General features: G+C 43.8%; 1 protein-coding gene across 1 annotated transcript in view; it reads right to left on the reverse strand.

Annotated features, from left to right (window-relative positions):
* Window positions 1-20,209, reverse strand: part of cep350 (centrosomal protein 350) — a 69,861-nt gene that overhangs the window by 14,147 nt on the left and 35,505 nt on the right. The window contains exons 19-27 of the mRNA XM_042334956.1: window positions 19,404-19,567; window positions 19,179-19,292; window positions 18,576-18,745; window positions 17,508-17,704; window positions 16,718-16,905; window positions 14,360-14,447; window positions 13,431-13,577; window positions 11,673-11,848; window positions 3,031-3,153 (exon numbers count right to left, since the gene is read on the reverse strand). Coding sequence (XP_042190890.1) covers window positions 3,031-3,153; window positions 11,673-11,848; window positions 13,431-13,577; window positions 14,360-14,447; window positions 16,718-16,905; window positions 17,508-17,704; window positions 18,576-18,745; window positions 19,179-19,292; window positions 19,404-19,567 — 1,367 coding nt within the window. The remainder of the gene's footprint in view (window positions 1-3,030; window positions 3,154-11,672; window positions 11,849-13,430; window positions 13,578-14,359; window positions 14,448-16,717; window positions 16,906-17,507; window positions 17,705-18,575; window positions 18,746-19,178; window positions 19,293-19,403; window positions 19,568-20,209) is intronic.

The following is a 20,209-nucleotide window of genomic DNA, read 5'->3' on the forward strand; positions in this document are numbered from 1 at the left end:
AAAAGCAATTCACAGGTTTGGCTGCAAACAACAACAACAAATTACACTTGTATAGCGTCCTTCATATCGGAAAGATATCCAAGGGCGCTGATAATCAGGGGCTTTGGACCTGAGCTGGCAGTTGGGGTCTGAATGGGGGAGGGCAGGAGAGATAGGGGGAGCAAGACCATGGACGGTAAAGTGCAGTGGCTGTATTTTGTAGGTGAATGGGGAAGCCAATTTGCACACAGCAATGTGCCACAAACAGTCAATGCACCCTTGCTAATAATTTAAAATAATTAATGCCATGTTTAGTCATATTATAAAACAAATTAATTTTAGTCGGTGTATATTGCACTCCAAATTTTCAGCCCCCCTCAAAAATATAAGAAACTGGGCAGGAATGGTGGGATGTCATGGAAATGTCGACATATTGTTTTGACAGCACAACAAAGGGTTAAAGTGTTCCACTTAGCAAGTTAGCCAACTGCTTCAAGCATCCTGTAGCTTATTGCTCAATGACGGCTATTGCAGTCAAACTCGTGACAAAGTACACTGAGATGCAATCTCCTCCTCTTCCTCGAAGGCTTCTTCACTTTCTAAAACTTCAGGTTTGGCTAAATCCGATTTACAGAAGCAGCTAGTCAGCCAATTCGTTCCAGAAGCCCAGTTGCATGGTCTGCTCAGCTCATGGTCTGCTCAGCTCAGAGGCCTGAACAATCATTGGTCAGAAATAGAAATGGCACATGGTGGGGGGGGGGGGGGTAGGTTATTCAGTCCATTCAATCTCATATTCCAGAATATTAACCCATTGCAACCTCAAGCTGTTTCTTATGAGTCCAGTGTCCTGGTTTTGACCATTCTTCCTAGAATCATGTTATAGCTATCGATCCCTCTCTGTGCGTAAAAAAAACTACTTCTGGTGCGCATGTGTGGTGTGTGGGTGCGGTGTGTGGAAATGGTGAGGGATGATCCCACTGTGGGAAGAGGCTAAATCTCACACTGCTGAGATGGAATTAAAGATTTATAAAACAAAGTTTAATGGGAAGATCTTCCATTCATAACCCGCCAGTGATACGTGGAAGCAACTGTCCATGGGAATCAACACTGGTTCAGGGCAACTTTTGTGACTGATAAAGATGTCATTCTAACTATAGTGACATCAGACAGTTGCAATACAACTATGCAAAGCAGTCTTGTTTGAGAAACAAACAAGAATGGCTGACAACAAGACATCCTCCCAACGTGAATGACTATATAAATATAATTTATGGTTTACAATTTACTCACCTTGGCAACTTTTCCAGTGTCAGTTGGCACTGAAGCGGTCACTGAATTCTGAGGTTGGGCAGTTTTATGGATTGGCCTGAAGCAGATTATATGTACCCAAGAGGACCTTTCACATCTTCTCAGTTGATAAAGAACTTGCAATCAACTAGTACTTGAATCACCAAAACAGAGATAGATAGCAACTTCTATAAGGCACCAAATCTCTGAAGTATCAGCCAAGACTATGGGTTCTGGTGTGAGGTTAGAACCCATAACCTTCTGATCCAGAGTTGAATGTTACCATCAAACAAAATGCAGGATTTCCCAGTGTCTCCCTGATTTGATCAGTGGTCTAGCCACCCGCATTTGGAGGATAGGTCCAGTTAGCTTTTATAGGCAGAACAGAATCAACTGAGATAATAAAAAAATTCTCTTAAACATGGTATCTCTGCTGCATCGGTGTAACATTTCCATTTCCCAAATGGGAATCAACCCGAAAGCAGGATTCTGAACAGCCCAGTGGCATGCAAATGATTTTTGTGGTCTCAATTTTTGACATGCTTTGCAATCACTCACAACCAAAGCTACTTCAGCACTCAACTGAGTCGCTGGTGCCATTACTTATGTTAAATATATGAAAGCAAAAAAATTAAATTTTAAGTGCGCTAAGTGAATGCTGTGACATTTCACCAAAGTATTTTTGCAAGCCTCAATATTTTTGCGAACGGAAATGTCTAGTGCTCACCAAATACATGTGATCACTGTAACCATTAAAAAGGCATTGCTCTCCCGATTGTCAACAACAGCAACATTACATTTGTATAGCGCCTTGCACATCAGGAGGACGTCCGAAGGCACTGGACATTCAGTGTTTCGAACCCGAGCTAGGGGTCAGGATCGGGAAGGATGGAGGGTGGGTGGGTGGGGGGGGGGAAGGAGAGTGAACGAAGGCATGGTTGAAAAGGAGGCTCTTGAGACAGGTCAGAGGGACTGTGGGATGGACCTCTAGAGGGTTGGGGCAGAGTGGCAGAAGGCCCGCCTGCCAACGGCAGGGTGGGCAAGGCAGGGGACATGAAGCAGGTCGGAACCCACTGAGCGGGGGGAACGGGCAGGTTGATAGAGGGCTAGAAGGTCACAGAGGTGGGGGGGGGGGGGGGAGCAAGTCAATGGAAGGCTTTGAAGGTGAGGACCAGGATCTTGAACTGTATCCTCTATACGATGGGTAGGCTTACAGCTCAAATTCAGAGCAGTCCATTCTTCAGTTGATTTGCTAATAACAGCATAAACTGCAAAAGTATTATTCCAAAGTGTAGAATGATTCCAGTCACACAAGCAGCGAGAATGGTACCAGTAACACATACTGATATTTACACTCCTTCCCTTGCAACTTAAATGCACTATTTTAGTGGGTTCAATACCAGCTGTTCCTCCAGCAGTGGTCCCTAATGGCTTGGTGTCTGCCAATCCTGCACAGGGAAAGATTTTGTACTCTCCGCGGAGCTGGGAAACAACAATTGAGCTCTCAGCAGTGGAGTGTAAGCAGGGAAAGAAGTGTGCACTCAGACTCTTAGCTCAATAACCCTTACAACCCTGTGTAATAATGCCCCTTTAATAGGTATATATGTAAAGACAACAACAGATTTCACACCAGCAACTTGCGCATCTATAGAACTTAAATGAGACAGTAAAGGCCCCTTGGGCTCTGCCCCCTCCCTCTCCCCACGTGCATGTGCGGAATCAGAGCATGCTCTAGCAGTGAGAGAAGCAGAGGTTGCACAGTACCTGACCAGCTGGTTGTAGATGTACAGCTGGAATTTGGGGTGAAGGTTTGGGAAACAGACACTGAGAGAGGCCCAGTGGTGAGACGTAAAGACAGAGAAGAAGCAGTGGACAGGAGAGCAGTGTCTACAACAAGGAAGCAAAAAAAGAGAAAATAAAGGACAAGAGCTGAGTATTACCCTGTACCACAGCTCCAGGCTTTGTCAGAGCCACACATTGTAAGATCAGAAGTCCAGATAGTCTAGATCAAGCATAAAGTTCACATTATATACATTTTAAACATTACTTACCATTTGCTCCCTCCCTCCCCTGAACTCTCACCTCAGACCCTGCCTGTTCTAAAGTGAATTACACTTACCATCAGCTTCCCCCCTTTCTGTGCGGTAAGGTATCCAAATAGTGGCACAGCAAATGTCCCCACAGCCAGGGAATAAGGGCCATTGCTCATGGTCACCAACAAACACTGGGATTGGAGCCTACAGATGATGTGAAGCGAGTTTCTTGACTGCTACACTGTGAGGCAGAGAGTGTCTATACATTTCAAGACACGCTCTTAAATCAATACATTCCCAAATTATTTACCCGCCTTCCCCTGCAATCAAATGCACCCCTGCCCCCCAGCCCCCCAACCCTGTAAACAGCATAGAAGTGAAGTTCTGTTCATTTCCTCTCTTTCAGACATACAATTCAGTCCTTATAGCTTGCACCCCACCCAATAACTCAGAATAAAACCCAACATTCATGACAACGTCAATAAATTACTTCTAAACTCCATCACAAATATCATCTCTGAGTTTTATTTAATACAGCAACGTGCAATATTTTCTTGAATGTTTCGCTCTTTCTTTAAATCTCTGCGCATCTAGTTAAGGCAACTCGACAATCCTTGTCCCCTTATCTCACTTCACTTTAAAGCTGTCACTACACAGAGGTGGACAAACCACACCTACAGCCTGTTTGAAAGTATAGAGAATCATAATTTTAATAGTATTTTAGCAGGCACACACTCAGTAACTACACAGGGTAGTCTGTAGCAAGCATGGAGCTAGAATGATTATGCCATCAGGTTTATTTTCAGGGAAGAGGGTGGTTTTAAGGACTCACTAGCAACATTATAAATCAACTTTCTCCAGAAAAAAAGCACTGTTTGCTCTCAGCCTGGAGGAGACTGTGCTGGTGTTTTAGAGAATTCTCTTTTCCTATCTTCAAGGTGTTGACTCATGCTGGCTGATAATGCTACCTATCTCTCTCCTATCTCACCCACATGGCCATTATTGGGCCAGTGAGAGCTGACAAGCTAACAGCTGACATGATCTGGAATCTGACATCAGGTGCTCAACAGGGCTACCTGACAGCAATGAAGAGGGAATAGTACCGAGCTGATACTGCTCTCCCCTGTCTAGTCCACCATCACGCCCTTGAATGACATCAGATAAGGCTGAGCAGGACAGCCAGTGTCCCTTGGGGATTCCTTAACTTCACAGTTCAATACATCATGTGGTGCACTGAGTTCACCTCTGCACCAGATACAATTTCATTTAATCTCCTTAAGCCCAGTGGGACATGGGTTTCAAAACGCATTTGCTGTAGGACAAGTTGATGGCTTTGTGCCAATACACATTCCCTCAGTGACAAGCAGAGGCTTGGACATCAGTCCTGACCACATCACTCCCACCAAGGAGTAAAGAAACCCGAAATTCACCTACAGAACATGTTTACAAGACTCATTAGGTTTAATACCACTACACTCGCAAAAACACACATGTACGTTAATGCAGGCAATGGTTGCAATGAACACCAGCTATTCCCACATCCCTGTTTAGCAGTCCTACTAAATTGGTCTCACAAGTTTATTTTTTCTGCCACTGTCTCATACCGCAGGCCGCTGAGACCCTCATACACACATTCACCTATCATCCCCACCCTTACCTGACTCCACTGGCTTCCCATCACACAGAGGATACAGTTCAAGATCCTGGTCCTCACTTTCAAAGCCCTCCATGGCCTTGCTCCCCCTTATCTCTGCGACTTCCTAACACCCTATCAACTTGCCCACTCCCTCAGCTCAGCGGGCTCTAGCCTGCTTCACGTCCTCGCCTCACCCGCCCCACCATTGGCAGGCGGCCTTTCAGCCACTGTGCCCTAGCCCTCTACCCCACAGTCCCTCCGCCTCGCCCGGTTCCTTGCCTCCTTCAAGACCCTACTCTTCAATCGTCCTTCAGTTGCCTTCCTTCCCTCCCTGCCCCCCACCCTCCCCGATCCTCAGCTCGGGTCTATAACACTGATTGTCCAGCGCCTTTGGATGTCCTCCTGACGTGAAAGGCGCTATACAAATGTAATTTTTTNGTTGTTGATGATATTTGCCATACAGCTGGAAGCCATCACGCAAGTTTTTCACCATAGCCCCTTGAGTAGGAACACATTGTGGGCAAAGCCACCTGGATAGATTCCTGGATGACCGTTTGTTAATTTCCCCCCCTAATATAATTATGGTGCTGAAATGCACACGATTGCTTTAAATTGGTTTGCTCCCTCATTCCCTTCCCTGCAACCCACATCCATTTTTGTGTCCAATGGACAATGCCCATTTAATACGCTACAAAACAGCAATGTTGGTTCCAGAGATGGAATAAGATGCCTGAGCCACACTTTCTCTTCTCACTGCACTAGTTGGGGTCTGACCAACTCAGATCTCGGACGCAGCCTAACTCTGAAATAGCTGACCAACTGAGCAGCTCTTTGACATTAAAAAAAAGGTTTATGAGTTTAAATAAATATCCGACCGACCCCTACCCTCCCTCCACCCCTCATGATCTCAACCAGCTCGGGTCCAAATCCTTGACTGTCCAGGGCCTTGGGACATCCTCCCGACGTGAAAGACGTTGTACAAATGTAATTTGTTGTTGTTGTTAAATGGGATCACAGCTGACACCCACTTGTATCTGCTGTGTTTATACTACAGCGATGCAAATGAAAGGGCTGCAAAACATCTGTTCAAGGTAAACACTTGTTCAGCAGCACAGCTCCAATGCCATTGCTTTCACACTGAACTGCTCCATCCTAATTTACGTCTCAAAATGTTTCACAGGAAGAGGAATATTGAAGAGCGAGCAGGAAAGTGGAATTAGGTTGGGTGGCTGCTGTGGAGAAAATCACCATGGGCTTCTGTCCTCTAATATTCTGAAATTGTCTGCATTCACCTGGTGAAGACCCTCCTTTCCTGGATGGCTAAGCCCAGGAAATCAGGTCAGGAACTAGACAGAAGCCACTGCTAGCAGAATGGTCTGTGCAGGCTCTTTAAATATCAGATTACACCGATTTAGGGAGAGGCAAATGTTTGATTCAACAGATACATCTGCAGAAGTAGCTGTTAGGAGGATCAACGTAAAGATGAATAAGAAACCGGACTGGGATAAAATGTGTTCAATACAGTAAGCACTGCACATGCACAAACCACGGTAATCAACAGTTTTATCAATGTCAAAACACTGCAACAGATTGTACAATCCTTTGACAAAGTGAAGATGTAACCTGCACTTCTCTATGCTGACCTGCCACTCAGCTTAGTATTCGATTTATTCTAATTCGATAATTTCAACTGCAATGAACTCAGGTACCTAACATCAGCTTCTTTCAGTATGTAATTCTAACAAGGGATCTGACTCAAAGGTCTCATCTTCCCAAAACCGAGAGCATTTAGTTTAAGTCTGCAATTATAAGTTCCATTCTTTTTTTACAAATTCAATCTTGGAACATTCTGCATTCAAACGTTCACACATGTGTTGCCATTAGGTACTCGAAATACAAGAGTAATCACTGGGTAGTACTCACAGGCTCGGCCTTAAAATTAAATCAAGCACAACACACACAGCGGATTGCATAGCCAGGTCACACCATGCAAGATGCAGTAAATACTTTCCAAACAAAAAGCTAATTAGAGGTCAGCCCCTTGCTTACCTGATCTGTAAAACGACTCCTTTCTATCGCTATCTATGGCAGTAGATTGTTTTTAACAATAATGTTGTATGAACTGTTTGCTGTTCAATAAATACATAATCATAATACAATGTTAAACCCATATATATTGTTAAAACCTGAATACAACTCATAATGAGACACCCTAACCTCTGAATATCTAAATTGATTACACTGCTCCTGGCATTTTTATTTTACAGATGAAAATGTTAATTTCTAAAATATGACGAACACTGTTTCAGCGTAGCCGACATCAGACCCAGATGGTCACAATATGCGTTACGTGTAATGAAGTTGAGGCCAGCCAACAAGGGATATGGCAAGTTAAAATGGTTTGTTAAGTTGAACCTTTGGGAAATAAGATCGCAAAGAAGCAATGTTTATGATGCCGACATGTTAATACGAGTAGGAAGACAAAGCAAGCAGCCATGCCTGGTGCTGATCAGAATACTGCTATGGACCAATTAAAGAAAAGCTCCACACAACACTGGGATTAATTTATTCAAACTCCTTACTAATAGCGATTGGATTCCAAGCCAACACAGCGATTAGATGTCAGAGGCCATATGACAAAGTAACACATCCAATTCTTTTTCAAAAAGGATTTGTTATAGGTTTCCTTTCAGCACTATTTGAACATGTCTCTAGATATGGGGTTACTTGTATGTTGGCACGTTATCACAAGTAGTACAGCGGACGAATTGTGCAATGAGCTGCAGTTTCCACACATGACTTTCAGGAGTGTGCAGGTACGCAGGCCCGTTCATAGAGGCTTGAAGCAATGACAAACTATCAAGACCAAAAGGTGGAGGACCCCCTAGCTTCAGATCAGTCAGAATTGAGGCAATTCTTCGGAGTTGGACAGTGGATAGTCTTTTCAATGTACAGTTCTTCTCCGTTTACGGACTGAAGGGATCTTGATTGAAGCCATTCAAAACAGCTCATGGATTTCCCATCTGATTCTCACTCTGGATTTTCACTGAGAATTCCTCATCGCCTCCCCACCGGGTTATCAGGATGTTCTCACCACTGTGTTCTCAGTTCACATTAAGTCTCCAGCTTGCATACTGGGAAGATCTGCAGCGGGCAACTTTGTGATTCGGAATCCTCCTCTCCACAAGCCCTCTACTTATTCTTCTTCCCCCACATCCAGTCCCTGACCAGCACCACTTTCTTCCACCTCCGCCACATTGCCCGTATCCGACAATATCCCACCCAAAATGTTGTCGAAACCCTTGTCCATGACTTTGTCACCTCTCGGCTGGACTACTCTAACGCCTTCCTCGTTGGTCTTCCCTCCTCCACTATTCACAAAATTCAGCTCATTCGAAACTCCGCCACCCACATTCTCACCCGCACCAAACTTCGTACCCCGATTACTCCAGCCCTTGCCAAACTCCACTGGCTCCCTGTCACAGAGCGGATCGATTTCAAAATCCTACTCTTAAGAGTTTAAATCCCTCCATTCCTTGGCACCCCCCTATCTCTCTAACCTCGTCACTCCCCACAGTAGTACCCGCTGCCTCCGCTCTATTGGGTCCTGTCTCCACCGTGTCCCCCAATTCCTCCGCTCCATCATCGGCGGCCGGGCCTTCAGTTACTGCGCCCCAAAACTTTGGAACTCTCTCCCTCAATCCCTTTGCCTCGCTGTTCCTTCCCCAACTTCAGGTCATGGCTGGGGTCATTCCTCTTCGACCGCGCCGACGGTCACCTTCTCCCTCCCACTGGCTTGGCCTTGGGCACCGGCATTGTTAAGCGCTCTGAGATTCTGCCTGGCATGGAGGGCGCTATATAAATGCAAGTTGTTGTTGTTGTCAGCATTTGATGCTGTGTGCACTTTTCTCAAATACTTATAATGCAGGGCAAATTGGTTTCTAGAGTTGCACCACCAGTTGTTTTTAATTGATCAGTAAAAATATCGTACAAAACATCTAGAACAACAACAACAACAACAACAAGATTCCATTTATAAAGCGCCTTTCACGTCAGGAGGACGTCCCAAGGCGCTGCACAGTTGGGTCATGACCCGAGCAGGGGGGAAATGGTCAGGGTGAGGGAAGGGAGGGAGCGAGGAGGGGGAAATGGTCAGGGTGAGGGGAGGGAAGGAGGAGCGAGGAGGGGGAAGAGAGTCGAGAGGGGAGCTGAAGGCACGGTCAAAGAGAAAGGTTTTGAGACCGGCCTTGGAGGAGGAAAGGGAGGAAGCAAGGCGAAGGCACTGGGGGATGGAGTTCCCGAGCCTTGGGGCTGAGAGGCTGAAGGCCCGACCAACGATGGTAGGGCGGTTGGGGCGGGAGGACGTGGAGCAGACCAGAGCCAGAGGAACGGAGGGTACGGGCAGGTAGGTAGGGGGATATCTAGAAGATATGTTGTGTAATATTTGATGATACGGAGGAGACTGGTCTTCACGCTTGAGTGGTCAAAATACATGTTCTTACCTCATACACTAAAGCTGATGATATAAACCGCTTCATCTCACTAAGCAATTACATCGCAAGATTTTGTATCAGGACATTGCAAGAAAAATCCCTCTGATGTCCCACTTATCAAACCAGGATACGACTTCCCACCTCTACTGTTAATTGACTGGGCTACAGGGAAGGTGAAGTGAAAAAGGGCTCTTATCCTCATTGGCCTAAGAGGTGACTCCTGCATTTCTGGATGACATCCATTAACTTTCCATGTACACTCCCAGAAGACTGGATGCACTCTCTCAAGCACAGATCTTCAAACCAGGCCCAAGAAATGTGATTGCAGTCATCAGTACAATTACTTAATGTTCTTCAAATAAAGACAGGAGATGTAAAACTGGAAGAGATTCCTCCAGTGATCGAATGACCTACTTGCTGTACATTGCTATAGTTCTGTCGTCTCATCTTCAACCCATCTTCAGACATCCCATCAGAACCTGGGTCCACACATCCATGGCATCAACTTTTCTTAAACATTTAATGGTACTGCACTTGTCTGTGATGAAAAGCATCAATAAACCAATCCTTCAGCTTGAGCCTCAGCTTGTCAGTGCCCAAACAAGTCCCATTTATGTGACAATAGAGTTTACCCAGGTTTCCAAAGACCTGATCCAGAGCAGGAAGCATTTCTCACTGTAGTAACTGCTTTATCTGAAGGACCTTTTTCAGCTTTCTTTAATTCCTCCAAATAAACTATTTCCTTTATCTTCAGAGATCTGCCAGTCACCCACAGTGCGGTAAGATTCTCACATTGTGAGGGATTCTCTTAGGAACCTATCATACCACATTTTTCCTGAGTTGGATTTTCCCCCTACATCAAAGGAATTTCCTGCAACAATCACTTGCATCAATTTGCTTCCATATTTCAGAATATAGGGCAAGACATGTGGGACACAGAGCACTCAATGAGCAGAAATCAATCTCTCTGTAACTATGCAAAAGTGCATTTTCAGCACAATATCCACACATACACACACAGTGTTTGTTTTTACAGTACTATACTGTACCTACATCAACTGTCTAGAGCAGACATTTCAGGAAGAATGGACTGTTAATTCTTGTTATGGCATTATAGATAATTAATAGCCTGGCATAAATTCTGATTAATTTCTGACAAGGAGGCGGTTAAGCCCTTTAGCCATTGTTCCATCCTTCTCAAAGTTTTATTTTTCCCCTCAAAGGCTTGAAACTATTCACTCAAATTGTGTAGCAGTAAAGACACTCGCTTCATTTTGTCATTTACCCTGAATGACTTTGGTTTAGATACAGCATTTACTGTAGAGGGTGGAGAGAAACCAATTCATACTTTATTCTAGTATATATACATAGTGTTATTGAGGGCCAGAGTGCAGGCAGGGAATGATTCATGAAGTGGATTAAAAAAATTGTTTGCCCAATTAATGTGACTGTGTATTTAAGTGAATGTGGCAGCCAATTTGCGGACACAAATGTGCCACAAACAGCCCGGAGATGAATGGACAACATAGTGTTGAAAGATTGTTGGCGAGGACACCAGGAGATATCATTCTTTCAAATAGTGTCAAAGATTTTTTCATTTTTACTTAAACAACAGATGGGATTGGATTCAAGTCTCATCTGAAAGACAGCGCCTCTGGCATTGCTCTGCCAACACTGCAATGGGGTGTTAGCTCAGACTGGGAGCTCACAATCTCTAACATGGGGCTTGAACCCACAAATCTGACCCAGAAGTGAGATTCCTACCAACTAAGCCAGGCATTGTTTGACAGCAGTTCAATGAAAACAGAAATTAATTAGCATCATCAGACAAACACATTGATTGATTTGAGCTGAGGTATGACATTCCCCATTGATAAATAATTTGTGTTTAAACTTGGTGCCCATTTGCTAGATAAATCAGAGGGCTACAGGCACTTTGGCACTCCCCCATGTGTCAATGGCTTCAAGAAAGCCGTAAAGTCATTAAAAAAGAAACAGTTGTAGCCAGTCCAAACCATACAGTGACATATATCCTGCGTTGGGAGAAAATAGTCCTAATGACATGCAGCAGGTTAAGTGGAAACATAAAGTGACTACTGCTGCCCCAGTACAACTCGTATACCGATCATCAGAATATCTATCGATCTGATGGGTTGGGATGGAATGAAGTGGAGGGCACCCAATTTTCTCAGTTACCAAACCACACACAGAGAAAGGAGTGAAGGAAAAAGGTGAAGAATTTACTTCTCATCCATGTGGCTGCGCATCTTCTTCAGCTTTTGCATGATGCTGCTCGTCTCGCTGCCAGAGGCAGACACCGGGGAGGGGCTTCGGCTCTCCATATCCGTCTGGAAGGGGCTGGAAGTGGGACTGCGCTTGGAAATGCTGTCCTCCTCCATCGGCTCTGTGCTCCGCAATTCCTAAAATAAGTAAAACAAGCAAGTGAGAAAGAAATTGGGAAAAGGATGCAACCTGAGGAGTAAATGGAAAGAGTTACTATGGAGTTCTTTGGCATAAAGACACAGGTGGTATTTGTTGAAAAACTAAAGAGCGCAACATCAAACTGCCCACAAGTGAGACTAAAATAGGGACTAATTTGCAAGATTTACAAAAGGATTTATAAATACTGAATCAAAAGATGTGTGACACTCAATCATCTGAAACACAGATCTCAGATTTTACTTCTATCAACTTGGTGACCAGCAGAGTAGCAGGAGTCACTGCTCATTATTACTTTGGAAAATAATAATAATAATAATAATAATAATCCTTGCATTTGATATAATAATCCTTGCATTTGATATAGCGCTTTTCACGTCGGGAGGACGTCCCAAAGCGCTTCACAGAATAGACTGTAAAGTGAATTGACTGTATATTTGTGGGCGAACGCGGCAGCCAATTGCGCACAGCAATGTCCCACAAACAGTCGTAGATTGAAAATGACCAATTTTATTATTGTTTTTGGTTTTGGAGGGATTATTATTAGGCGTGTGGAGTAAGGAAACTTGCCCAAGGTTTCGCCCTGCCTGGAATTGAACTCAGGTCTCTCACTTGCAAAGCGAGTGCTCTAACCACTGAGCTACAGGACTCCAAAGCGCTTTTCACGTAATTTAGACCAAAACTGTGCTGGGAATCAAGAGTGCACAATCAAACTGCTCTTTAATGGCTATCAATGTCTTTCTTCGCATGTCATATTCACCCTCTCCTCGCCTAAGAAGGAAAAGCCTTGTATGAGTGGGGTAAGCTCAATCGTTGCTCGCCCACACTGTGCACACACAGCATGGACATCACTGGAGGTCAGTGCCAAAATACCCTTTATAACAAAGTATGCTTATTGGGACAATAATAAAACTAAAGGTTAGCCTCTGCAGAGCAGCATGGGTACCTGTTGAAGGACATTGATTGGAATGGCACAAGCCTGAAGTCTCAGTGCACTTTCCTCGCCAAATACTAACTTTTTGTATCTTCATTTGAATGTGACAATAATAATCCTTGCATTTGCTATAGCGCATTATCACATTGTTCAGCTGTCTCAAAATGCTTCACAGAATATACTGTAAAGTGAATTGACTATGTATTTTGTGGGCGAAACTCTGAGGCTAATTGTCGTGGATTGCGTAACCAAATTATTATTTTCTATATATATATATATGTAGTTATTTATTGTTTTTGAAGGGATTATAACCCCAGAAAGGGATCCGCCAATTGACTAACAACCAGGTTCCTACTTACTGCTAAATAAACAGAGGCGTGTGGAGGAAGGAAACTTGCCTAAGGGTTTTGCCCTGGCCGGAAATTGAATCCTGGTCCTCTCACTTGCAAGGCAAGCGAGCTAACCACCACCCGCTTCACTGAGCATAAGGTATTTTATGCTTAGCTTCTATTGCACTCACAAATAAGACCTTCCCTATTGTGCTCCTGGCATTGCAGTTTCTTATAACAGAATAAACGTTTTGTATAGAGAATTAGTTTTTTTTAAATATAGGTAGGCGCAGTACTGACCAACTTGCCCTCTCCAGCTGACTTGAGTTTCTCCTGTAATTTGATGGTGGTTTGGCGCATCCGCTGGATCTCCTCCTGCTGTTTCAGGATCAGCTGCCTCTCCTTGCGAGCTGCTTTGTTGGCTTCCTGCAGCCGTTTGATTTCAGCCTATCAGGGAGTCGGGACAATGAGAGGGAAACATGTAATGGCTAAACAAACATTTCCAAGCCAATAGTATTGAAAGGCTGAGAGAAATCAGGACAGTGTTAGGAACAAGAAGAGTAAGACGCTGGTCAAGAGGCACTTGACATCAACTATCTGGAGTAAAATGAGCCCGCCCAGCCGCTCAGGTGCAGTGGGAAAACCCATCCTGATCTCAGTACTAAAATCATGTTCAGTTCAGCACAAAACCTATAAACAATATTGCATGGCAAACAAGGAAACGCTGTGCAGATCCCCCCACCCCCCCGACAACAGAAAAGATTTCCCAACTGTAAATTCTATCCCCGCTTTCCTTTACCCACGATCTAGACAGCACTCTCAGTAACTCCTCAAAATCACAGGAATGACCCACAAACAGTTATCGATTGAGGGACCAAATTCTTCTTAATTTTTTGACGGGATTATTACCACCAGAAAGCAATCTGCCAATCAACTAACAAACGGGTTCCTACTTACTGCTAAGTAAACAGTGCCGTGTGGAGTAAGGAAACTTGCCTCAAGTTTCGTCCGGCCTGGGAATCGAACCTGGGTCCTCTCGCTTGTCAGTCGAGTCCTCTAACCAATACGCTACAGGATTCTACTTGGTGCCAGCCCTAGAACTCTCTTCTTTCACTCTCTTGGTTTATCTTGTTTTGAGTTTACTGAACTAGCTTTGCCATAAGCAGTGGTCAATGGGAAGCTGATACGTCTACTTCATTAACATTAGTTTCACCTTCTGTATTTATTACCTGTTCTTGTTGCAGCCGGAGCAACAGCCCCCGTTGCCTCTTGCGAATGGGTGGCATCTTGTCATCTTCTCCCTTGTCTCGCAGTCTCCTAGGTGAAACAGTAACACGGTTCAATAAAAAATGCACCCTTTTTAAACACACAAACAGGATTTGTAAGGAGATGATGGAGCATTTCGCAGTTTTGGAAAGTAGACGGATTAGAACTTCTAGGAGGCAGCACATATTGTGTAGGGTGCATTTCGCCACCCTATCTGATTCGCAACAATTTAAAAGGCAGAATGATCCCGGCTTGGGACTGCATGTTTTTTCTTTCCTGAAAGGAAGGATAGTGCTGAGATTTCCAGGTTTGTTTCTGTACGACAAAGTTACACAGAACTTGCTGTGAATGCAATCTTGGGCAGTTCTTGTGAGAGAAAAGGCCGAATCTTTAAAATGACCGATCGGAGCTAAGATTGCCAAACTTCAGCCTCAGCCACACAGATCGCAAGTTTCAAATCCTGTTTCTCTTAATAATAATCCTTGCATTTGATTTAGCACCTCATCACGTCTTTGAGACGTCTCTGTAAAGAATGTACTGTAAAATGAATTGACTGTATATTTTGTGAGCGAAATGCAGCCAATTGCGCACAGCAGTGTCCCACTAACAGTCGTAGACTGAGTGACCAAATTATCATAATTTTTTTAACAGATATTTTTAAGAGATTAGTACCCTCCAGAAAAGCGATCCGCAAATCGAATAGCAACCGGATTCCTACTCACTATTAGGTAAACAGAGGTGTGTGGATTAAGGAAATTTGCCTAAGGTTTCGCCCTGCATCGAACCAGGATCCTTTTGCTTGCGAGGCAAGACCTCTAACCAATACTGGCCTCCACATGAATTCCCACTCAGCTAGCAAATTCCAATTCAAAATACCACTGTAGAATCCTTTTCCCCACCCCCTTTCTGCACTCGCAATGTACTTAGTTAATACAGCACATACAGCATAACTCTCCAGATCAAGATGCAGTAAAGCTCTCTCGAAGTACAAGCTGCTTTGCCTGTAAACCACCTCACAGTACAATTGCCTCTTTAGTTTAAGAGATTTGACTGAAGTTCATTAAGTTTTGTCACATGTTTGAAAGTTCAGGGAACTGAGAGAAAGAGATTCCAAAAACAAAATTATCCCTTCAATTCAAGAGATTCTTGGGATCAGAGAAATATTGTTTTGTAACTAACTTTATAACCCATGTGGAACATATTGGGAGAAAATAGCAAGTAGTAAATTTAATCAGATAAAATACTTATTGGTGACAAAATGGATGTTTTTTTAAAAAAAAGTGAATTAAACATAAAGGAAATAATCAATTGCAATAATCCTTACATTTAATATAGCGCCTTATCACATCAAGATGTCTCAAAGCATTTTGTGGAATTTACTCTATGGTGTAGTGATTGTACTTGTAGGCTAATGCAACACACAGCAATGTCCCACACACAGCCATGAAGTGAGTAACCATTTTGTCTGGGGGATACTTGGCCAGGACACCAGGAGAAACTGCCTCCTTTCAAATAGTGCTGTGAGATTTTTGGTGTTCATCAAAAACATGCAGATAAGACCTTGGTTCATCATCTCTATGCATCTTTCACAATGTAGCTCACCCCCAGCACTGCACTGAAGTGTCAGTCTAGACTGAGTTCAACGTCCCAAAGCAGAGCTGGAACCGACAACCTTCTGACTCAAAGAAAATTGTAAGGCTTGAGTCCATAAGAGACTTCGGCAAATGCAATTGAATCGCAGACGATTTGCCAAGAAAAAAGATTGTATCCATTAGCATCTATACTAATCCTTGCATTTGATATAGCGCTTTATAATGTCGTTGAGAAATCTCAAAGCGCTTCACAGGATATACTGTAAAGTGAAGATTGACTGTATATTTTGCGGGAGAAACGTGACAGCCAGTTGCAACTGCAATGTCCCACAAACAGACATGGAGTGAGTGACCAATTTTATTTGGGGGATTGTTGGCCAGGTCACCGGGAGAGAGAAACTCTCTTCTCAAATTGTGCTATGCGATCTTTTGCATCCACCTGAATAGGCAGATGGGACCTCGGTGTAACATCTAAGCTGAAGGATAGCACCATCGAAAATGCAAACCACCCCCGGCATCGCGTTGAAGAGTCGTCATAGACTATGTGATTCCAAGTCCTGAACACACAACCTTCTGACTCAGAGGTGAGAGGGATACAGCTGAGCCAAGCTGACACACATTTATTATAACTAGACTGTGCAGAATGCGACATTTTACAGAAACTTTGCACCTTTTAACATCAACATTCCTTGTTGACCCACAACATGGTCACACCAAGCAGCCACTCACTTTCTCTGGTGTTCCAGCCAAGCCAGCTCTGCTTTGGTCTTCTCCTTCAGGGCTTTTTCTCTCAGCTTGAGGAGCGAGACCTGGTGTTGAGCACGCATCTCCTCCTCTTTCATGTACTGTCTGACCATCTCCATGGTGAACTTGGAGAAACTGTCCTGTCCCCCAGAGAAGGGCATACTCAGCTCATGCTATGGGGTTGGGGGGAGAAGGAAGAAACAATGAAATGAGCAGATTGCAATTAAAAAACATTAAAATTTTCTGCACAGAAGGGGGTCATTCAGCCCATCATGGGTGCCACTAGCCATTTTCCTCTATTATTATTCCCACTTTCTTCATATCCCTTAAAGTGCTCAGGCACTTATCCTGTTCGATTCTATTGACATAGCTGCAATAACCACTTTGTGGTAATGAATGCCAAATTCTGAGTGAATAATTTCCTTTTATCCTCTCCCTTGATATGTTTATTAACCATGTGGAGATTATGTTTATGTAAGCATCATGGTACTGTAAAGGTTTTTTTAAAAAATTCAAGCATTTTCACATATATGGTTGTGAAAAACTATGCCTTAGAGGGCTTTCTGATCAAGTTTCTGAGGACGACCTAGGATTAGTAACCTGGGATTTATTACACTTCTGTTAATGTTCTGGATATTACTAAGCTGTTTTGAGAATTTACTATTATTCCTTTTTGTGCATAAAATTTGTTTAATCTCTGCACCGTTCACAAGTGCTCAGGTTCAGTTGACTTAACAGTCTTCACCACACATGCACGCAAGTCTGTCCAACTCACTTTGACAGCTGTTAAGGTTGACTTGTCTCGAGTGGCGTCCTCGTCTGAATCAACCTGCCGGCTACGCTTCCTCTCCATGTTAAACCGTCGATGACTCTCGGATGGGAGCAGGGAGCGGAACGACTTCTCCTCAATCTCATCTTCAGTCATCGACTCGTCAAACTTCAGTGAATACTCAGTAGCAACAGAAACGGAGTCTGGGGAAGAGGATTGGACTAAGCAACAACAACAAAAAGCCTCAAGCCAAAGGCAACAGTTTGTAATGAAAGAAATGAATGCAGGGAGCAATTACTGACAAGAAAACTTGGAGGGTCCATGAAATAAATTTAAGTAATCCCAATTTAACTGCACTAAACAATTAATACACAGAATCCGATACTAAACTAGCGCAGTAATGTATCGGTTGTGAAGTGATAACACCACTTTTTGAGGTTAGAATCAAGGAACATTGCTGATCTCAACCACTCTCTTTACAAGCTGTACCAGCTTTTGATTCACCCATGTGTAAAGACAGACTTCCAGGAGCTTGTTCTAAGCCTGCCCTTTGCATTCCGTGAACCTGTCCCCTCCAGTCATGCTGCCTTAGTGTATCTGAAAGTACTGATTAGGTTCATTTGATAGTTTTGCCTTAAGCATCTGCATCGTGATGTTGGTACCTCAAGTGTTCTCTTTCAAATCACTGTTTCTTTGAACATTGCAGTTACAGTAAAACTCACATAAGTTGAAACAGCTGGGACCCATAATATTTAATATATGACTTATGCAAAGTATCAGTTATGGCAAACTTGCATAAGTCATACCATATATACCTGATGTAAAATTGTAAGTTGGATTTTATATGATTAATACATAACAAATACGCATCCTCACCTGTACTAAATTCCGCACTCTATCACCCCAGCCCTTCCCAGGCTCCACTGGCAGAATGGATCGATTTCAAATCCTTACACCTCTTCGACCTACTTACCCTCCACTCCACCCCCTTCACTCAGCCGACTCCAGCTTCCTGCATGTCCCTCGTCCCCTGAACCATCTCAAATGTTGAAGTGTTCTGATTGACAATCTTACCTTTGTCATCAGGTACTGAGGGCACACTGCCACTCTGGATTGAGTCATCAGCTGCTGTGTGCACCTCCTCTTCAACAGAACTATCTCCCTTCTCCTCCTGACGGGAAGCCCTCCTCTCTGACCCTCTATCTGAGGGTAAAGAGGGGCTGTCTTGCCTGCTGCTGCCACTGCTGTAGAAAACAGAGAAATCATTGTGAGATCATTGTGTAGGCTTTAAGCACACTATGCTGCTATACCAGACTGAAACCTTCCGCAGTAAAATCAACTAGTGTTTAGCTGTTCAATGTCTGCCTGTTCAGGTGGACGTTAAATATCCCATGATACTATTGGAAAAGAAACTGAAGTCTAAGCCAAGAATAGTTTGGATTAATTAGCCATTCTATGTGCAGAATGATTGCTACGTTTGTCTACAAAAACAGTCACTACACTGGGCAATTACAATAAAGGTGTTTGAAGCCTTTCTATTATGCTACAAAATGCTAGAATTGAAAATAATAATTAATTGAAAAACGGCTGATCGCAGCAGTGAACTCCAGTAGTTTAGCCATTTCTCCACCATCACAGGTGGAGCTCAGTCACGTTATGTGTAACTGTTTGACGTACCTGCGATTGTGATGTTTGGATCTGGATGACTCGGACAGGCTGTCAATGGAAGCGGAGTACTGGACTTTAGATTCCAGTAATTTGTCCCCAAACGGTGGGCTACTGTCATTCCTTCTGTTAAAAGAAGTGTCACATTCATTCCAGTGCAGACCGCAAGGATTATAAGGCGCTAATCAAATGCAAGGATCATCATTATTTCAATCAGACTGACAGCAGGACGTTTACCTGTCAGGTTCAGTCCTGGCTCGCAGCTGCTTCATGAACTCGGAGTTCTGGAGTCTCTGCTGGTCCAACAGTGCGGTCACAGGCGCAGCAGCAGCTACACGCAAGGAAGCGGTGGCCATAGCGCCCGCTCCCGCTCCCATCTGTGCACAAGCTAACTCTGTCATCTAAGTGGAAGCAAGAATTTGCATCAGCATTTCATATGGGGATCTGGAACTTTACTGTAAACTCCTTCATGGATGATATTGTGAAGTCCTGTAGCTCAGTGGTTAAAGCACTCGCCTCGCAAGCGAGAGGACCTGGGTTTGATTCCCAGGCGGGGCGAAACATTGGGCAAGTTTCCTTGCTCCACACGCCTCCGTTTACCTAGCAGTAAGTAGGAACCCAATTGTTAGTCAATTGGCGGATTGCTTTTCCGGGGGTAATAATCCCTTCAAATGAATGAATATTCTTTTAAATAATAATTTGGTCACTCAATCCACAGTTGTTTGTCAGACACTGCTGTGCGCAATTGGCTGCCACTTTTCACCCACAAAATACAGTCAATTCACTTTATAGTATATTCTGTAAAGTACTTTGAGACATCTTGAAGAGATGGTAAGGCGCTATATCAAAGGCAAGGATTATTAATAGAGCATTAAATACAGAAGTCGGGCCCTGGAATAATCAAATCTTGTTCAGGGCAATTGGAGTGAGGTTCTTGTAACTTGAATCACTGAAAGCTCGCCCATTAATGCTGAAGCAGCTCAGGCAGAGGACATTAAGCAGGCGGAGAGAGCGCCAGGAGATTGCAGAGGTAGGCTGGGGTG

This window comes from Callorhinchus milii, unplaced genomic scaffold (genome assembly GCF_018977255.1).
Source record: "Callorhinchus milii isolate IMCB2004 unplaced genomic scaffold, IMCB_Cmil_1.0 Scaffold5, whole genome shotgun sequence".
NCBI classification, from domain to species: domain Eukaryota; kingdom Metazoa; phylum Chordata; class Chondrichthyes; order Chimaeriformes; family Callorhinchidae; genus Callorhinchus; species Callorhinchus milii.